Source organism: Argopecten irradians, chromosome 15 (genome assembly GCF_041381155.1).
Source record: "Argopecten irradians isolate NY chromosome 15, Ai_NY, whole genome shotgun sequence".
Lineage (NCBI taxonomy): Eukaryota > Metazoa > Mollusca > Bivalvia > Pectinida > Pectinidae > Argopecten > Argopecten irradians.
In genome coordinates, this window is record NC_091148.1 from 668,562 (window position 1) to 689,599 (window position 21,038).

Consider the following 21,038-nt stretch of genomic DNA (forward strand, 5'->3'; position numbering starts at 1 on the left):
TTCAACAAAAAAAGTTTTTTATTGAGAGAAAAACAAATTATCGCTTCAGAATGAAGTGACATATTGTATACCACTGTTCTCATATACCAACTGGACACATTTTAACTTATACACACACATTTACACATGTACTTATACACACACATTTACACACACATTTACACATGTACTTCTGACACACACATTTACACATGTTCTTCATCAGTATCTGGCAAGAAGAAAATTGATATACCTGGTTCCACTAAGTTCCTCAACAGTTACTTTATATTAAAGTCAAACTATCTCCCGTTAACCACTGGACCGTACATAATAATAGAATATGTATTACAGAAATGTATCCTGCACCGTAACATTGTCTCAGTTGGATACAACAGTTTTCTTAAAGTCTATCCATTTACAACTTCACCTTATAGACAATACAATATTTAATATGTAGATTTTTTTCTTTTACTTCATAATAAATCCAGGTTGCCCTATTTCTAACAATAAGTAAGCTATATCAAGCATGTATAACATATCGTGAATATTAATCGACTAATTCATGTGTAATTTAATCCATTACACAAACATTATGTAGCATCATCTTCCTGTCATCATGATTGGCTTTCTATGAAAAAGTTAGACAATGAATTATCACATGACTTTGTTAGTTACATCACCATGGTTACAAGGACTGGTAGTCGGGAGGTTCATCGTTTAACTCATCGTTGTCCGTCAGTCCAGCTGTATCTTGTTCCTGGATATGATCAGAAGATTTTTTGCTGTTTTGCTTCTTATACAATTTAGCTTTATTCAGGGGTGGACCTGTGAAATGAAAATCATTTAAAACTTAAACATTTCATAACCTAGTATTTATCGGTTCATCAGTGTCAAAGTGATCATACTTCTCAGGGGTTGCCGTCGGAAGATTTGAATTCTGGCTTTTGTAAAGTTTGGCTTTATTCAATGGCGGACCTGTGAAACAAAACACAGTAAAAGGAAATTACTTTTTGTGCCATGTTTTGCTCAAATAATTTTGGACAAACACCCTGTGATAAGCCTGATTGACCTGGACCCTGGTTTGGACAACTGTACAATGTGTGTACTGTGTGTGCCAACAAGGAAATCTGTTTGAAATTAAAATCAACCATCTAGAAATTAAAGTAAGAAACAAATAATATGCCATGCAATCTGAATTAAAAGTTGTCATGCAGTCTGATTTTAATATGAAGGGTCATTTTTTGGTCATGAATCCTGATTTTTTTTTTAAACAATTCATGATGAATTTGAACTGTAATGAGATAGAAATAATTTCACAAGAATTATAGTTAAAACTTATTCTGATAAGAATTTTGATAATCATGATCTGTTGAAAGAGCAGAAACAAAATCATAACTTTTAATAGTGTGAACTTCAATGCAAATATTGAATTAATTAGATAGAAGAAATTTTACAGTCATTAAGAGTAGATCAAAATTCATTAAAAGCATAAAAGCTAAGTAACAGTGTGAGACTTTGCCTGACATTACTTAAAAGTAAGACAAAATAGTTTGAAGTCAGCTTTTATTTTCATTCTGATAATTTTGACATTCTGCAAAAAATGTCCAAAAAAAAACAATAAGAAGATCTCAAGGATTATTTTTAATGAAAAAGCATAAAAAATCAGACCTTGTCAGATATCAAATATAGATGCATGCAGTAGGTGAACTGTTTAATATGGTTATACAAAATTGGTTCATAAGGGCAATAAATGTGTGTTAGTGATTTAGTAAATAAATTATTTTATTAGTGGTTGAATAGTGTTAAAAGGTGAAATGACCATATATGGAGTGAACAATGTTAGTGGATTAGTGGAGGGTATAAGATAAAAGGTGAAACAGGCATTTATACACAGGTAAACATATAAACAAAACAACAAGATATACAAGGAAATACAAAATCAGGAACAAAAATATTAAAATCTACCATCAAACTACTTTCTAGTGCCAATTAAAACTACCAAACCACAAAGTGACATTCTCAGTTTGTTAGATTTTATTTAATATCTTTATGTATTGAAGTATTTTTATAACTAATATATAATTATGTTAATTTTGTTAAAAAATTATCAACATAATTATGCAAAAGCTTTTCTTGTTAGTAAGCAAATTAATAAGGCATGCAAAAGAAAATGAATACTTTTCTTGAAAGAATTATCCATGGAAATACCATTTTCCAAGTAAAAATTTATGAAATCTGCCGATTGGCTCCAGATTTTACTCATGCAATAAACATTAAAATCTTACCCAGCACATGCACCAGCACACCCAGGTAGGTTTCACCGGATATATATAAATTACTTACCTATATAACTAAGGAGAACAGGTAAGAATATAAGTCCGTGGCTGGCACCAAACACCACCATCCCCAGGTACATACGGAAGTAAAAGACTTGGAAGAGTTGAGACTTGGAGAACGCCATCACAATGATGCCTCCTAATTTGGTGAGTGTTATTCCACTTAAAACCTAGAGAAAAATTTTCACAATATTTAAATTTCATTCATACTAAAATCTACCATCATCATCATCATCATCATCATCATCATCATATTGAACAGAATTCCACAAGATATTGTGATATACTGAGCCCCTTTTCATTCTAATTATACCACTTGAATTGCTTGCTTACATCGTCACATCTCTGGACAAAATTTGTAACTGTGATGCAGAAAGTCCCCTATCATTCTAACTGTAGATTGCTCAAGATATAAAAACGCTATTCATAAATCTTAAAAATACTTACCGAACTGCCCATGTTAGCGAGTGCGTCTCTCGCTCTCTCTACACGTGTCGGAAGTAGACTAACAGCAAACGCACGAGTGATATGGGCACAGAACTCCACCGAGATACCAACAGCCTGTAAATTAACAATTTTATAATGATGCCTTTTAGACTATTCAGCTTTACAGTAGCTGGTGGCTACTCTATTTACAAAATACTAAAAATATTATTCTTTCCAGAGCTTGTAAGGTAACTTGTCTTTACCAACATATTACATAATCATACCTTATCAATATATGTCTGCATTTCTAACATCCTATTTAAGAAATTGTGAATTAACTCATCTGAAGGACAAGCACATCACCATTCTAACAAAACTATTCCTTTAATTTTGATCTTGAAAATCTTTGTTGTACTCTACATTGAAGAAATAATTTATTTTTCGACTTTAGCATGTATGCATTATACATCCTTTTTTAATTACCAGTTACTAGGTAAAGGATGTTTTGTTTTGGATGATACGTGTGATATTTTTGTTGGCTGGGAAATGTTTATATTTCCCTATGACTAAAATAAACCTACCATGACAAGATTGACGAGCGACAGAGCGTTGAGAGAGATATCCCACAGATACATGAAGCCCAGCATGTCTATATAATGATCATCAGGATTGTAATGACAATCATCAACGCCGAGAAGAAGTCAAATCCCAGGAGCAGGAAGGCCACAATGAAGATGGCGGACCACACAGAGTGAGAGGTTTGTAATGGTGGTTTTCCACATGGTCAGGTACTGCTCGTAAAACACGTAGAATATACTGAAAAGGCGAAAGAAATTACAGAATTATTTACGATATCTACAATCCACAATGCGTCTTGTTAAAAGGTAAACTGCTTCATCACTTATCTGCCAAAACAATTTTGATTTCCTTACAAAGTCCTTTCTAATTATAATAGGAGCCACAAATCATGACATTATCCCACTTGCCAAGCTGTTGTTATGAATATCCAAATATAAGCTCAAAGTAAGACTTTTGAAAAAGTTTCCATGGTAACAGAAAAAAAAATAAAAAAAATGGAAAGTCCACAACAGCAAAAGGCATATTAAAGGCATTAGTCCGATATATACAAAAAGTTTCAAGGAGTTTCATTGAACAGTTTTTGAGTTATAACCCGTAAATGAATCTCGGACGGACGCATGGACAGACAGAGCCCAATTTAATATCACCCCTCTCGCAAACGCTTTCCCGGGGGATAACAAGAGAGAGAGACAAAGAGAAGGGAAGAAGGACATTTCTGTGGATAAATTTGACAGCAGTATATATTTTTATGTTGATAAATCTTACCTGTAAGGGAACACGTTGTAATTCTTTCCGTTTTCCTTCAGTATCCCTGTGATGTTCTGGGAGATAGAGTTAGCATGTTGTAGTGCTTCTATATAGTCAGTAGAAGTCTTCAGTATGGTGTGGTACGTCATAAAGTAGGTCGCTGTTAACGAAAACATGAGTTTAGCAATTAATGTAAAACTAGATATAGCTCTAGGGGGTAAAACTGCCCTAGTCTCAGAATATTAAAGTAGGACTATTGGGGAAAATATGGGTATATTCCACAAATAAACAAAATTACATAAATGGCCAAATTCTAACAGAATCCAAACATTTTAATGTTAAACAGGATTGCCCATCTTTCTCTTGAAAAGATAAATAATGTCTCAGTAAAATTGAAATTATATTTTTATTGATAAGAGAAATTTGTCTCGGTAAAATTTACCTCCGACACCGGTTTTGTTATGGACAAGGTCCACGGCACTGCCATAAGCTGCATGGCCACTGTAAAAAAGTATTGGAGTCACTTCACAAACAGAATAATACTCTCCTTTATAGTAAAATAATCTAAATTTAAGTTAATTTAAAACTATTTAGTTTTACAAACTTCCTTCGAATGAAAATGACATATTGAAATTAATAAATGAATATTCCAAAATGATATATTGTTTCAGGAATTATTGGAAATTGGCTGTCATTTTTGTTTGAAATCTAAAATTCTGGCTTTAGCAGCATCAATAAATACAAATCAAAGAACCACATGTAAACTGAATCTTCTACACAGAGTCAAATAAAGAGAAGTAACTCTCACCCTTTAGCACAAATAGTACCCGGATTGTCGCTCAGGAACCATGGGAGATACTTCATGAAATCTTCCTTGACCGGGTGACCGTTGATAGCACCATGTAACTGACAAGGTTGACACAAACTGGTGTTATCTGGCACTGAAACCGAAATGGACAGATACTATTAGGATTATCAAATTAAGATTATCATATCAAATTCTGATTAATTTACTGTCATTCTTAAGAAGCAATAGTGGTAACTGGTTCTTGGTAATTTGTTTCATCATTTAATAATGAAATAAAAGGCAATATAGGATTATGTAACCCGTTTTTGTTTATGTTCAACTCACCTGTTGATGGACAGAAGCTACCGTTATTGATGTAGGAACGACAACACTGAGGATGTCCCCCGGAGTTTAGCCAACTAAAGTAATCATCCAACCACGACGACACCGGCTGGGCAATCCGAGAACTGGAAGTAGAAAGTCAAGTTTAGATAATGTCCCTAAAGATCAATTATTGTTGTTGAAGCAGTAGGACATCTGAGAACCTAAATTCAACATCAAACAATAATTTTGAGTTGGAAGATAATTTACAATATGAAGAATAAGAATTTCCCAACACCAGAACCTGGCATTTATAAAATCAGAACTCACTTTATACTGAACCCAGAAGTCTGCCATTGTCAATTGCATACACTAAATGTATATATCATAGTGAAGTTGTACAGTGAACTCTCAGCCTAGAGAATTAGAACTTTATGCAGCTAATGTTCCACTATACTCACTAGTTAGACCGAAGTGAGGCGGTGTACACCTGTCCAGCCAGTGAATCCTGTGGACATCCATTCCCTCCACAGATTTCATTCTGACCTTCCATCGTCACATAATCATGACCTTCCTCCACCACGAAGTATACTGGGGGTCCCACATGTAGGTACTCTGAGAGGTTCTTGAAGTAGTCCAGTACATACGAGTCCTACACATTCAAAAATAATATTGTGAAGTACATACGAGTCTTACACATAGATAAATAACACATATACAAATAGTACATAAGAGTCATATATACATGCATACATAAATAACATGGTCAATTACATTAATTACAAGTCCTATACATGTGAGTCCTATAAATACACAAAGAGTATGGTCAAGTTCCTGAGGATTAACACCAGTTTTACAAGTCCTATAATTCAGCACTCCAAAACTTTGATCACACAGACAATCCTTCAAGTCGTACTGCCCAATAAAATCTATTCTTTAGATTCAACGAAAACGCAACTTAATAATACACTTACGTCAGGCATGGAGAGTTTCTGATCGAGGCCAACGTCAATTTTATGTATGAAGGAAAAACTGACAGCCATCCAGCCAGTAAAGATAACAACCTGTGAAAACATAGAAAAGACATTGATAATCTGTAACCAACCCGATCTGTCTCCAAATAGTAAAACATGATTATAACAAACTTTTGGGGACCAACAAAATCACTTCATTATAATCATAGTTTGTTATACACAAATTACAGGTATCTTATAATAACCTTGACGGGTATGAACATTACTACCTTATAACCATGAATTTGTTGTCAGGGTGTTGGTTATAAGTGTGTTTTACTGTAGGTTATTAGTAAAATTATTTTTCTTTTTGCCTTTAACTTGATAAAAGGAGGTCAACTCCTTGATTAAAAGACAAGAAATTCATTGATAATTCAACACCAACTATGTCTAGGAGGCAGTTTGTGAATTTATTTTTGTTCTCTTATACTTTAATTTGATAGAAATAAGCAATGGAGTGAATCTCCACTCACCACAATAGGGCGGACCCATTCCTTGAGTAGGAAGTGTGAGTAGTAGTATTTGACAACACGGAACAGCCAGCCTTCTGATTTCTCACTCTTCTCCACAGGAAGTTTTACACAACAGCACATGTCGTACCGATTACTCTGTAACACAGATACAAATACTGTCAAACAGATGTTTCTCAAAGCGATCACAAATCTATAGGTGTAGTGGTAATGATTACTCTGTAACACAGATACAAATACTGTCAAACAGATGTTTCTCAAAACGATCACAAATCTATAGGTGTCGTAATGATTACTCTGTAACACAGATACAAATACCTGTCAAACAGATGTTTCTCAAAACGATCACAAATCTATAGGTGTCGTAATGATTACTCTGTAACACAGATACAAATACTGTCAAACAGATGTTTCTCAAAACGATCACAAATCTATAGGTGTCGTAATGATTACTCTGTAACACAGATACAAATACTGTCAAACAGATGTTTCTCAAAACGATCACAAATCTATAGGTGTCGTAATGATTACTCTGTAACACAGATACAAATACTGTCAAACAGATATTTCTCAAAACGATCACAAATCTATAGGTGTCGTAATGATTACTCTGTAACACAGATACAAAAACTGTCAAACAGATATTTCACAAAACTATCACCAGTTTATATAGGTGTCATACTCTGTAATACAATCACATACAAAAATCCTACTGATAATTTTACATAAAACAAAATTAAGTGGTGAGTTTGTAATCCCATGATGATGTATAACAGTAAATCGGACATATTTATATCAGCAGCATTTGATTGGATAATATAATTCATTCCTTAAAGATGCTCCACTGCCGACAAAACATAAACGATACTCATCATTTTAACAATAATTGGTGTCTAATCATGTATATTTATATGTCTAATTAACACGAAAAATAACATGAAATAATTTAGTTTGCTTTTGGTGTATGTGCTATCAGTACTTCGTTCCATATAGGACATAGTGCCAGGGAATTTTTACGGGATGCAATTAACTATTTTCAATATTTTCTTTTTTTTTTGTAAAATTTGAAGCTCAAACTTTTCAATGGTGGTAATGGTGTACAGTAAGCAACTCGTTTAACTGAAGAAAATATGAGATTGCCTGCTCCTGTTTTGATAGAGAAAAAATATCATTCGTCAGTGGTGTAGCATCTTTAATGTTCTAGTACTTTCAGGATGCTGCCTTCCCCTGTTTATACATGTGGTAGATTGTGGTATATTCATCGTTTGTCCTGTTGTGATAGTTAGAACGCTACATAGTGCTATATCACTGAATTGTACTGCTGATGAACAGCAAGTCAGCTTGCCTTATACTGATTAAGTACTTCTGATATTGAAGCAGTCGTACCTCTTGTCTACGAGCATCTATCGTCATGAGTCCGACAAAACATGTAATCTGTAGGAGGAAGTCGATGAAGACGGCCATACCAGCATACATAGAGAATACCTGTACGGCAGGCATATCGGTCAGGGCACCTGGAACATTTACAGATAATCAGTCTCTATACTTCATTTAACGTTTCTATTTTCAAATATATGTATGCAACTCAAGCTCTAGTTTAAGATGAGAATTTAACATAAGTATCACTTTTTACAACTTCACCAATTTCTATTATTTGAAAAATATTTGTTTTTCTTCCAATTCTACACCAAACAATTACTGTAGAAAATTCTCAATTCCTTTTATCGAGATCTACATTCAATCCGTGATATTGTTTTTGATTGGAGCTTACCTAGGAAGAAGGCCACAGTCTCTGTGAGACTAGACAGTAACATTGATGGTCCTACACGGCCTACAATCCTGCCAATCTGGTCCTCTAAGGACTCTGAGGGCGGTCGAACATCTCTCTAAAATCATAATAACATCAATAAATATCATGAAAGTAGGCGTTATAAAGACAAGGTTATTGCCTCTGCCCTTTTAGGTAATGACTGTGAAGTCATTTTGTTATGGGGATATTTAAATATATTTTTTTTTTATAATATGATGTAAAGCTCACACACACATGACATCACCATCAATACCTACCAACAAGGGCAGATAACTCTTCAGATATCTAATTACAAAATACTGGTTCTTAAAATCAATGGGGAAGTCATGAGGTCTAGTTATTTACTTAACTATGAAATGTAAATCCAAACACTATGGGTAAGAATTAATATTGTAAGTGCAAAAGATACTTAACTATGAAATGTTAATCCAAACACTATGGGTAAGAATTAATATTGTAAGTGTAAATGATACTTAACTATGAAATGTTAATCTAAACACAATGGGTAAGAATTAATATTGTAAGTGTAAATGATACTTAACTATGAAATGTTAATCCAAACACTATGGGTAAGAATTAATATTGTAAGTGTAAATGATACTTAACTATGAAATGTTAATCCAAACACTATGGGTAAGAATTAATATTGTAAGTGTAAATCATTTTATTTGGTACCATATTATTAAAGTCACCTATCTGTCCCTCAAATACAATTTGTTTAACTTACCTGGTAACTTTGTACTAAAATGAAAATATTGTCGACTCCAACAGCTAGAGCGAGGAAGGGTACTACTTCAGCAATGATCAAAGTCGCAGGCACGCCGCAGAAACTGAAGAATCCAATAGAGGCTCCGACAGACAGTAATACAATGAGGACACCTGCCAGGCCTAACAAAATCTTAGAGTCCACCTGTCGATAAAAAAAAAAAATTAAAAATAATAATAAATATTAAATGATAAAAATGATTGCAACAAGTCTCAGTAAAATTGGATGTAAATTACTTCACCAAGACTGAACTTTTAAGATAATACAAATTAAATATCAAAAGCTAACAAAATATTTAATGGCATCATTGCTAATACACCACAGTCAGAAACACAATACGAAAATCTTTTATTCCGTCTTCACAAATAAAAGAGTTATCTGCCCTTGAGGGTATAGATATAGATTGCGACGTCAAACAAAGCAATTTTCGCTCTCAAAACAATGACGTCACAATGGAAACCTGCCTACAAGGCAGATAACTCTGTAATATGCAAAGACGGAATAGTGGGTAAGATAACAATAAGATCAATGACATGAAACTCATAGTCACGAGTGACCTTTAACCATTATACTGACCAGGAGTCTGTCGATGCGTTCACCGAGACAGTAGCAGTAGTTGAGCTGACCAAGGGTCAAGGAGATGTACGCAAACATTATCAGATAACTGATCAGAATGGTCAAGATGTCCGAGTTACTCTCACGGTTGATTTCATCTTCAATTGAACGCTGAAAATAAAACAGTATTGTCTTTTATATTTTGTCCAATCTATTCTGGCCAAGTTTGTAAAAGACTTGGCCTGAAATTATTAATTTAAGTTTTACACTACGTATATAAAAACATAGATTATTAATATATAAAATGAGTCTGTCATGTAGGTAAGGATATCATAACTAAAGTGTAAAATTTTTGCACCGACCTGTCAATTGTTCACCAGACAAAATATTTATCTCAATTTGAGAGATATCCTTGTCCACATGAAAGACGCATGTTTATTTTTCTCCCTTACAAAAAATAGTGAAATTTCTAGCATTCAGATACATTTCTATCACCAGAATGTTGTCATGTGTCAAAATTGATGACATATTTGACAATGTGTGTTGTATGTATTGATGACGGCATGACATTGACATGGTCTTTTCTCCTACCACTGTAAATAAAAGGATTACATTTTCCAGAGCAATCGTGGACTAACCCTGTCAAGCATGGGAGAAAAGTTTAAAGAACTTTGCAGAACAGAAATTTTTAGAATCATAAGACAGAACAACAAATAAATATTTTTTTAAATACAACATCTTCTTCAATCCAACTGTTCATTAAAAAATATAATATTTAGGATGTACCTCTGAGGTGTAAGAAATTGTCATGTTTGGACTTGTGTAACTCTTCATGAACTTGATGAACTCCTTCTCCCAGGCTTCAGCTGGTCCGTTGAGGGATTCGTCGTGGTGGTTATTGACAACAAAGGTGATCACGAAGGCTGTCGCTGTCTTATAGTCATTTCCTGTAATGAAATTAATTAAGTTAAAACAAAATGTATCCCAAAAATCAAGTCTTTTTTAAGTGATATGACAAACATGTCATTAACATCTAGGGCTGGATCAATATATCGATATACCGATATGTATCGGTTTTCAGCAGTGTATCGAATATTGATACACAAACTTGCTGTATATCGCTGTATCGTTTTAAAAACTTGCCCTACTGTTTTGGTTATAGAAATAAGAAATTCCAAACAAAATTTATTCTAAAACATCATTCAAGTAAGAGCATTTAAATCAATAGGAAGTGTTTAAGGCATCTGTGTCACCTAGATGGATTAGAAATGCCTTTTCATAACTAAGAATACGAATTGACATAAATTAATTAACACAGATGATAAACCGAATCAAATGTTTGGTAGCTTTTTTTCCTGGTTATAGAATGTTTTATCAAAATTGTCTTTTATTTTCACAGTATTCAAAACACAATGGTCAACTGAATTTGAAAAAGAGGTCCACTGTATCATCAATACGTATTGTGTATTGTTTCAGTGACTATTGTCAATACGTATCGTATCGTTTTAGACCTTCCTGTTGTTTCAGTGTATTGACTATTGTCAATACGTATCGTATCGTTTTAGACCTTCCTGTTGTTTCAGTGTATTGACTATTGTCAATACGTATCGTATCGTTTTTTCCAATACCCAGCCCTATTAACATCTGTTATAATATTATAAATTGTTGTTTTACAAAATATAAACTGATTCCAAAGTTTAGATTCTTTTGATATCCACTAAAATTAACAAAAATAAAACTATGAATTCCTTTTTATTTTATTTTACAAGGATACAAATGAAAGAAAAGCAAAATTTCACAAACCTTCAAATCCACCCATGACGACCCAGGGGAAAACTGGCTGACCACTGACGGATAGACAGGATTGGTTGAGGCCAGTAGTATCCCAGGTAGAGGCCGGTGCACTGGAAATAAACAAAAATAAAAATAAATATTTTTCATTTATTGCAATATAACACAGTTAAATCAACCTATTGTCACTAGAGCAGGAACATTTTTATGGAGAAAAGCTAGTGGGTCAAAAAGATGGGAGGTTAGTATCACAAACTCATTCATGACTCATGATCCCCCCCCCCCCCCCCCTTCCCGTCCTCATTCTCATCCCGACACAATACTCATAGTCAGAATAAATTGATTGATTTGCTCACCTCAGACAGTATGAAGCATGATCGAGGTAGTTAGCCTTGATGGTGAAATGGTAGACAGTTTCCCAGGCGATGGCTTCTATGTTTTCATGACTCTCCTGCCAGTACTCCAGGGGGCTCTGAATGGTACATCCCTTATTGTCTGGTGCCAGCGGTTGGAAACAAATATCGTCCAAACGGATTGTCTTATTCTCGTACGTCGCTGTGATGTTTTGTATTTCAAGTTGAAGATCCAACAACTGAAAGTTGAAAATAAATTTTCTAAACCAGTTTTACATTTTGTAATTTTCACTCTATATATATATACATTGTATATTCAAAATAAATGCTTGCTATACATTTGTCTTCAAAAATTTTTATCATATGGACTTATTTCTGAGAACTGGTGATAGTACTACTGCAGTACATATCATGTATCTGCTAGAAAACAAGGGTCAAAAGCTGGATGCCCTATAATACACAATCTTGGGGTTTGTCTGATAAAGATTGACTTCGCAATTCTGTAAGTATATTATACATATATATATATATATAATATGCATACTCATACAAGCAGAAGAGAGATTTTCATAAACTATTAAGATGATAGATCTACAACTGTTTAATATATATTGTAGTACATGTAAAATACATTTGCAGGTAAACAAATGCACAAAAAGATAAGGACGTAAAACACTTTCGTGACGTAACTGGCCCATTCAGCCATCTTATATATATAGATTATATGACATGCATATATCTGGTCTTTTGAATCTTATATATATCCATACCATGTGAAGGAATTCCTTGTCAAATAAGTTGGAGTAGTTTGTGTAGGCGATACTTGGTGGAGGAAGTTTGTGGCTTACATACGAGTCGTTGTGGGGTCGTGTAATGATCAGTTGTTCTGTACGGTAGAATGGGCTGAAAAAAAACAATCTCAAATCTCTTTACAAGATAGAAAGGGCTGAAAATGACAATCTCAAAATTCCTCATCCCGTATTCGGATGCATATAGCTAATTCTTATCAAGTAACCTGCAGTACAAGTTCTAAGAAGATAAAATTCTTTAAAACCCATAGATAATAAACCAATCTTTCTACTAATAGTAAAAAAAAATGTAAGTAATATCACAAATAAATAATTTAGTATTAACGTAATTTAAAGTTTATAACTTATAAAACAAAACTGCAAAAAATACACAACTTGATGTACTCAAAAATTAACTACATGTACATTGAATGTATATATATGTTTGGAGAGAATGGAAATTATAATTACACATATAATTAACACAACTCTCAGGATCTACAAACGCTATCGTAAATAACCTTTTTAGGCCATTCAAACCACTTAAATAGCAATTGATATTTAAAAGTCTTTGTGTAAAGATCTTACCCAAAATGTGAGTCGAAATATTCTTTCTGTGTTCTTGCTGTGCTAGTCTTGGCTGACCACAGATCTACAGGGTTGGTTGTTACTTTAAGGAATGGGATACCGGCACAGAGTCCTCCACCTATGATAATCCCTGCTACTAAAACAATGATAGGATGTCTGGCACAAAACACGCCCCAACGCTGGAACACATTCTGTAGGAAGGTTTCCATCTTCTCTCCTATCTTCTCCATACAGTTTATATCTTCTATCCGAACAGGGGGCAATCCCTCGGTCTTTGTCGCCATTTTCCTCTTCTTCCTTCGAGAATGACGGTCTCCATTGATATGATAAATATCCTCTTCTACAGACTTTGCTTGCTCTTCTGCAGTATAAATTCCAAATGCATTTCTTGTCATAATGTTATGCCACATAACAGAGATTCCAAAAACAATGAAGAAAACGATATAGACACAGGCCGTAATGAAGTACCAGTCGTCTATTCCGAGGATCGTTGGGTCCTTCACTGCTGGTGGGATCGGTGGAATGGGAGCACAGCTAGACTCACAGTCTTGACAACTACAAGCCGATTCGTTTCCGTATTTCTGATTACATGGTGTGATAGAAGAATTCATGGGAACACTGGTGATGTTTTTGGGGGATGTCCACGGAATGTCTTGGATGTAGAAATCAATCTCAAATGGTGTGTGTCCATTTGATGTTTCCCCCATGTACTCTAGCCAGTTGTATGGTGTACACTTGTCGGCCGTACGCCCACAGAACAGGTTCAGAGCCAGCTCATTAGCACTGGGCATCTCAACATTTTTACAGGAATTATACATACCAAATGCAAACTCCTTAGACATGACATAATTCACTGACTCGACAACCGTGTAATTTTCAGCATACTTTTTGACCGATACAGACTCGTCCATGATAGGGCTACAGGTCAAAAAGCAGTAGATTTCCAGGAAATTATAGTAACAGGAAGGACAACGTCGTAGTAACTGCTCTGGTAATCCCATGTTGGTCTCGACAGTGTACAACTGACTCGGGCTACAGCAAGTCTTTGTGGCGCCACCTGGACCTGATTTCAATTTATAAAATATTATTGAATCTATTCATTAAAAGCATCAAAATAGTGACCACATCATGTGACCTCCAACAAATGTAAACTAGGGTACTTTATTTTCACAAACAACTAAACTCAGAAATTGCAAAAATAAATCACAGTTAAAAGTGCGTAGAATACAAGTTAAGTTGAACTCTAGATCACAAAATAAAATCTGTGAAAATAAGTCTGCTGGTTTACAGTAACTACATAGTAACAATCCTTAAGCTGTCCGACTGTCCATAATTATACTGACAATAGGACCAGTGATACTGAATGATGATCAGAATTTAGAAAAAATTCTTTCACTTTCAGCTTCCCAAATCAAAAAAACAAAGTTTCCATTCTTTAACTATTCTGAATATGGTATAAGCTTTCTTGACTGTACATATACAGTTAGTATTTTTCTTCATATTAAAGAAATTCCCAGGTCATATTTTATTAGTACCAGGGTTCTCACTAAGTTTTTTAATAGATGGTTGAAAATTAATAATAGGTGGTTGAGGGCCACAAGCCCCCATGGGGGCCAATACTTATTTCTGACAAAAATAGCCGGTTGTAAACAAGGAAACACACGGCTGTTTTTGCCGGCAACCGGCTTTTAACGATTATTAGAACCTTCACAATTTTAAAGGTTTTGTAACAGGAAAGGAGAAAATGTAGAGGGCGCCGCAGATTCAGGTTCAAACCTTGGACCTCGGCCTGAAAATTTGTCAGACACTGTGGCTCTACCAACTGGGCTACCTGGTCACCAATGATTGACCAAGTCCAATCACAATACAGCTTAGTATAAAACTTTCTTGGATTTTATAGTAATCCCTGTACATTACCTTTGTACAGTCCGGGGCAGAAATGTTTGAGTCTGTGTAAAGCATCCGGATCAGTGAGCGGTTTAGCCGTCCCATTGTAGGCACAGTTCTGCTTCCCCGTGCTTGTCTCTTTACATTCATCATACCAGATGCAATCGGCATTCCCCACGCCAACCTGTATTGGAATTAAAAATTGTACATTTACTCATTGAAATCCTATGAAATATCATGACCATTACATATACAGGGCTTTTTCTCATTACTTTGGGAATGCCAATGGGGCCTGTGGCTTTGAATTTGAGAAAATGTGAGACAAAACCAAGATTTGGGAAAATTTTTAAAAAATGAAACAAAGCATGACAAATATGATTTTTAGTATATAGTTTATGTACTTTTCTTAGCCAATTCACAGATTTTTAAAGCCTTAGCCTACTAATTAATTATTTAAGTTCTTAACTTTGTTTTTGGGAAATTTAAGGCTCAAATTGGTAAAAATTTGGAGGCTTTGCCATGAAGAATTTGGCCGAAAATCAACCCCAAATTATGTTGAAAAAAGCCCTAATACATATAGTTGTTTGTGTCACTGATAGTGATAGTTAACGACGTATACAGATCTATAAATACCAGTGAATTCTACAACCAAAGCTTACAGGAGTGGTTCTAGATAAACAGGTTAATCAAGGATATATCTCCTGATAACACCTGGTACAACAGTCCTAGGAAACACAGATAAACACCTGATATAACGGCTGATCAGACATGACCTCACAGCAAACCACCATGTACAGGACAATGACAGTTCACTTGTGCATATTACAGAGTCGACCTTTGAAGAAATGCACATGTTATATGTACGTTGGATGTTTATATAACCTCAGGGTCGTTCGACTATCCTGATTTTCACATGTTTGCTCACATTTAGTGACCCATGTAGATATTAGGTCCTTATTCTGATGACATGTAGATATACTTTATCAGCAATATCGCCATGTATCTATAATAGTATTTATCAAATATTGAATACCATACACCAGCTGTATATATATTTATGGTTTTAGTGAACAAGATGTTATGTTATATAGATATTTTCTGGTTTAGTTTAATTTAATTAGCATATACCCCCACTGCAATCAGAGATGAAAATGGGAAATCTCAACAAAGGCTGAAATTATATTTTTGTGGAAACTATATATGGAATAACAGGGTAGCTGCAAAAGCGACTGAGAGTGCAGATTTGTTTTATTTTTTAAGTATTTTACTTTCATAACAAGGATGTTCGACATTTATTTATTACATAGAATAACATATATACCAGGTAGCTATTTTCTGAAAGTCAAAAAGGCCAAAATCAGCCAATCGCCGGAAGATTTTCATCACTGTCCAATATTTAATTTAATCAACATTAATAATGTTATATAACCCCTTCTCCAACGAGTCAATGACAGTATCTTTATTATTAGGACAGGAATATAGTGAACATTAAGTTGCATTTGTTCATGATCAGCTCTGATCGGATTTCTTTGTTTAAGAGAAACATGAAGGAGGTTAATCAAAGGGTCCGGAAGAGATTACACAGTTACTAATTAAAACCATACATCTGATCATGATCTAATCTCTATAGGGACAAACCAGTACATCCTTATCTAAATCTTTATATGATGTCCATATGATGTAATTAACAGAAAATCTGGTTTTCGTTACATCTAAATCTTTAAATCTTTATATGACATCCATATGATGTATTAACAGAAAATTTGGTTTTTGTCACATCTAAATCTTTATATGCATGACGTCCATTATGTAATTAACAGAAAATCTTTTGGTTCAGTACCTGACCTCATTGAATATACCCGTTTTTTTCACAATTCTTTGGTGGAAAATCATGCCCAAAGAATAAAATATCATACCGGGTAATACAAGTAGATTTTTCTCAACCATAAAAACCAAATCAAAACATTCCATCATCAACCATTATAAAGATTCATTTATCCATCCAAAATTATTTCCAACAAATCGATTGTAAAAAAATGAGATTTCTTTCAGGTTATACTATATAAAGCTACAGAACAGAAGGTTTTTGGAATGCGATATTGAAATCTCGATACATGTGTGGGCCGCTGACGAAAGACATTCCGGCGGCTCCAGGCAGCCATATTGTTTATTCACCAGTATCTAGGTGTAGCAGATGGGGTGATCGAGACCTTACCCATTCATAGTAAACATGCGACACGACCCGATATACTACGACTATTTTAGCGCACTCTATTTGACCGAGAAAAAGATTTGGTCTAGTTTTTCATGTCAGCATTCAGGACATATTCTGTAAAGCATTTTGGGAGTGATATATAGGGCTCCATTCCCAATTGAAAACGGCCATATTTCCCCCTAATTATTTAACTGATTCTGAATTGATACAAACTTAAGATTTATAGTTAAAACATAATGAAATAATCATATCCATATTATGATACACAAATGACTGCTTTCAGAAATAACGGAATAACATTTGAAAGGCTCCTAATTTTACTACCTACATTATTATGACTTAAATGTCTGAACAGGCTATGAACAGAATATTGGATACACATAATTGATATACATTTGTATGTCACATGTAAAGTGCGTACGGTGAAGTGATGGAGCAAGGTCCACCGCACAATTATCTAACAGAGAATCACAGATACTAATATGATACACTGTAACACATCAAGTCAATATTTATTTATGATAATATATGTCAGCTATATTTTCACTTATATATATAAATATTACCAATTTACCAGTACAATAAAAATTTAATTGAAAATTTGTATCCAGTTCATTGTCCAAATATTTCAATACACATTGACAAGAAAAACTTCTGCATCATGTTATAAATATATCTAATAGGTGATTCCACCAGCTTGATCTGTACATAATAGATGTTTATACAATGTCTATAATTCTAATTTTATTTCCATTTTCAAGGAAGCTAACATAAACATGCAGTTAATTGTTATCAAATAAAACTAAAAGTACATTTCATATATAGGTTTCCCAATATTGGTCTAAAGTAATTTAAATTAAAGATTTTTTTGATAAAATAACTCAAAATTTTTAATTAAGCAGTAGCATAGCCTATAATATTTAAACTAGAACATATTTACACAATTCATATCATCAGATAGTTGATCATGAGTTATATATTTATAATACCTGGTAAACTAAATCCTTGGGCATATTTTCTTTGATTTGTACTGTGTTGTGTCTAACCTTTTCCACGCTCTAATCTCGGGTATACACGTACTTAAAGCTTTGGAACTTCGTACTTGGTACAGTATGATCAGTATATATGTGTGCACTTGAGATACGGTGCATAACGAACCATTATACAAACTAGTTCATTGTTATACTTTGACGTTTATATTTAACCTCAGTTGAATAAATTGTTTGTTATAAATCATAGATTCTGGACTTAAGCATAATGTTAAATGAAACATGAAGGGTTCTGATATAGAAACTGGCAATATTTTAAGTGTTTTTCCTGTCTTATTCTTTATATATATATTTGGGGCAGAAACTCGGCCCCATTCCCAATTGTATTTCTTGTATATTTTCCCAAATCTATGCCTAAATTTCCCAAATCAGTGAGCTGACGCACATATTGTGTGATGAAACAAACAAATTTCCAGAAATTGCAAGCCTGAACATTGTATTTTAAATTAGTATACATTCTTACACTCGTTCTTAGGGAATTAGCATAATTGTTTATTTCTAACTTTTCAAAAATTTTCATAAACAGTGTTAAAATTGTTCCCAACAACCTACTTTTGTCGCACAAAAATTCCCAATTTTCACCAGGTGGCAATTTCCAGAAATGTCCAGGAAAAACACTGTGTTTTGCTAGATCGTCTAAGACCACATAGATATATTATAGTCTGTTGCTTATTGGGTCGAACATGGTTGTAATGGAAGCAGAATCAAAGGCTTTTTACTTGTTAAGCTAATTAGTGCATGTTCCAGAATAGCAACTGAAAAAATATGCACTTTTTAGCTATTGAGACAACTGTTACATTAACACAATAGGAACATAGAATGGTGGATCTTAATGGAAAATATGGATATATACAGTTCTTACTATAATTTTGACAATATTACCTACACTGTACCTTTCATATCATTGATTTTGCAAAATAAATCATATCACTTATATCAAATCTATAGTTTGAATATGAAGATTTAAAATGCTACACCGCTGACAAATAGTATTTTTTCACTATTAAAAACTGGAGCAAACGATTTAGTATTTTTCTTCAGTTACAAAAGTTACTTACTTACTTTACACCCTTACCACCATTGAAGAGTTCGAGCTTCTAATTTTACTTTAGGTTATAAATATAAAAAAATGATTAATTGCATCCCGAAAAAATTCTTTGTCACTATATCCTATATGGAATGAAATACTGATTGCTCATGCACCAAAAGCAAAATAAATTATCTTATATACTTTTTGTGTTAATTAGACATATAAATACACGTTTTAAACATCAATTATGTTTTAAATGATGTATATCATTTATGCTCTGTCGGCGGTGGAGCATCTTTAAAGATGCTCCACCGCCGACAGAGCATAAATGACATTCATCATTTGAACAATAATTGGTGTTTAATCGTGTATATATATGTCTAATTAACACAAAAAATATAATAAGATAATTTATTTTGCCTTTGGTGCACGCGCAATCAGTATTTCATTCCATATAGAATAGTATAGTAAGTTTTTTCGGGATGCAATTAATTATTTTTTTATATTTTGAACTTAAAATAAAATTAGAAGCTCAAACTTTTCAATGGTGGTAATGGTGTAAAGTAAGTAACTTTTGTCACTGAAGAAAAATACTAAATCGTTTCCTCCTGTTTTTGATGGCGAAAAAATACAATTTGTCAGCGGTGGAGCATCTTTAATTACAAGTAATAAGAACTTTTAGCAAGTTCAAATTTAGTAAATTACAGTACTTACTATTTTTAGCATGTGAAAATGTTAAATTAAATACGCTAGCATAGCACGAAATAAGCGGAGAAACAAGCAATTGATTTTTATCAGATTCAAAGAGATTTAATTCTGACTGACTTTTCCAGCTCAAGGCGAAATTCTTTTCCGCTACAGCAGTATCTAACGAGTGCCAATATCAAACTTGGACATTGATTGTCAAACTAAGGGCCTATTTTACCTATTTTGATATTCAGTGATTCATTTATAAATGAGTCACTACTCTTATCATCTAAAAATTTGGAGTCAGATACTCATAAAGCTAACCAGTAACCAACCATGAATATTGTGAATGTGTTACCCAAATATTAACTAGGACCTAACGTTACAGCATAGGTGTTTACACGCTGATAAGTCAAAGACCCATTAGACTATATAGTGGGTCTTGGTTACAGTTGGTTTTTTTTTAGTTTGTAAAAATTACAAGAAATTGAGAGCCAGACAATATTAAATCTAAAGTTATGATGTTCAAAACGTGATTCAACACAATTAAACACCATATAAACCTATTCATTTCGTAACGTTATTTTTTCAAAGAACGTGGAAGTTACAAGACAACACCCTGTCTTCTGCCCAAACTGTCAAATTGGCCAAATCAAATGTTGGTTAGCGTAACTAACGTTATATTTTACTGCATTCTCGGTGACTTACCCGTAAACATATTGTCGTAAGCAGAAGTATCCAAGTGACGTCCATGTTAGTCGCTTTCATCGTCCTGAGGACATGGAGTCAACCGTTGTCAGTGAACACTAAATAAAATGTACCGGTGCAATGATTCAGTAATCGTACAACATATATCGTACG

The 21,038-nt window shown here is 33.8% G+C and overlaps 1 protein-coding gene across 1 annotated transcript; it reads right to left on the bottom strand.

Moving 5' to 3' along the window:
* On the bottom strand, window positions 1–21,038 carry LOC138308940 (NPC intracellular cholesterol transporter 1-like). Its single transcript, XM_069249997.1, is given in 24 exon segments — window positions 1–804; window positions 2,323–2,485; window positions 2,763–2,876; window positions 3,323–3,394; window positions 3,397–3,483; window positions 3,485–3,557; window positions 4,086–4,227; window positions 4,510–4,568; window positions 4,876–5,008; window positions 5,200–5,321; window positions 5,637–5,827; window positions 6,150–6,239; window positions 6,662–6,796; window positions 8,045–8,172; window positions 8,430–8,544; window positions 9,196–9,378; window positions 9,811–9,960; window positions 10,576–10,736; window positions 11,593–11,693; window positions 11,937–12,172; window positions 12,704–12,836; window positions 13,310–14,372; window positions 15,227–15,380; window positions 20,886–21,038. Coding segments are annotated over 24 exon segments (4,005 nt in total). The 5' UTR covers window positions 20,946–21,038; the 3' UTR covers window positions 1–664.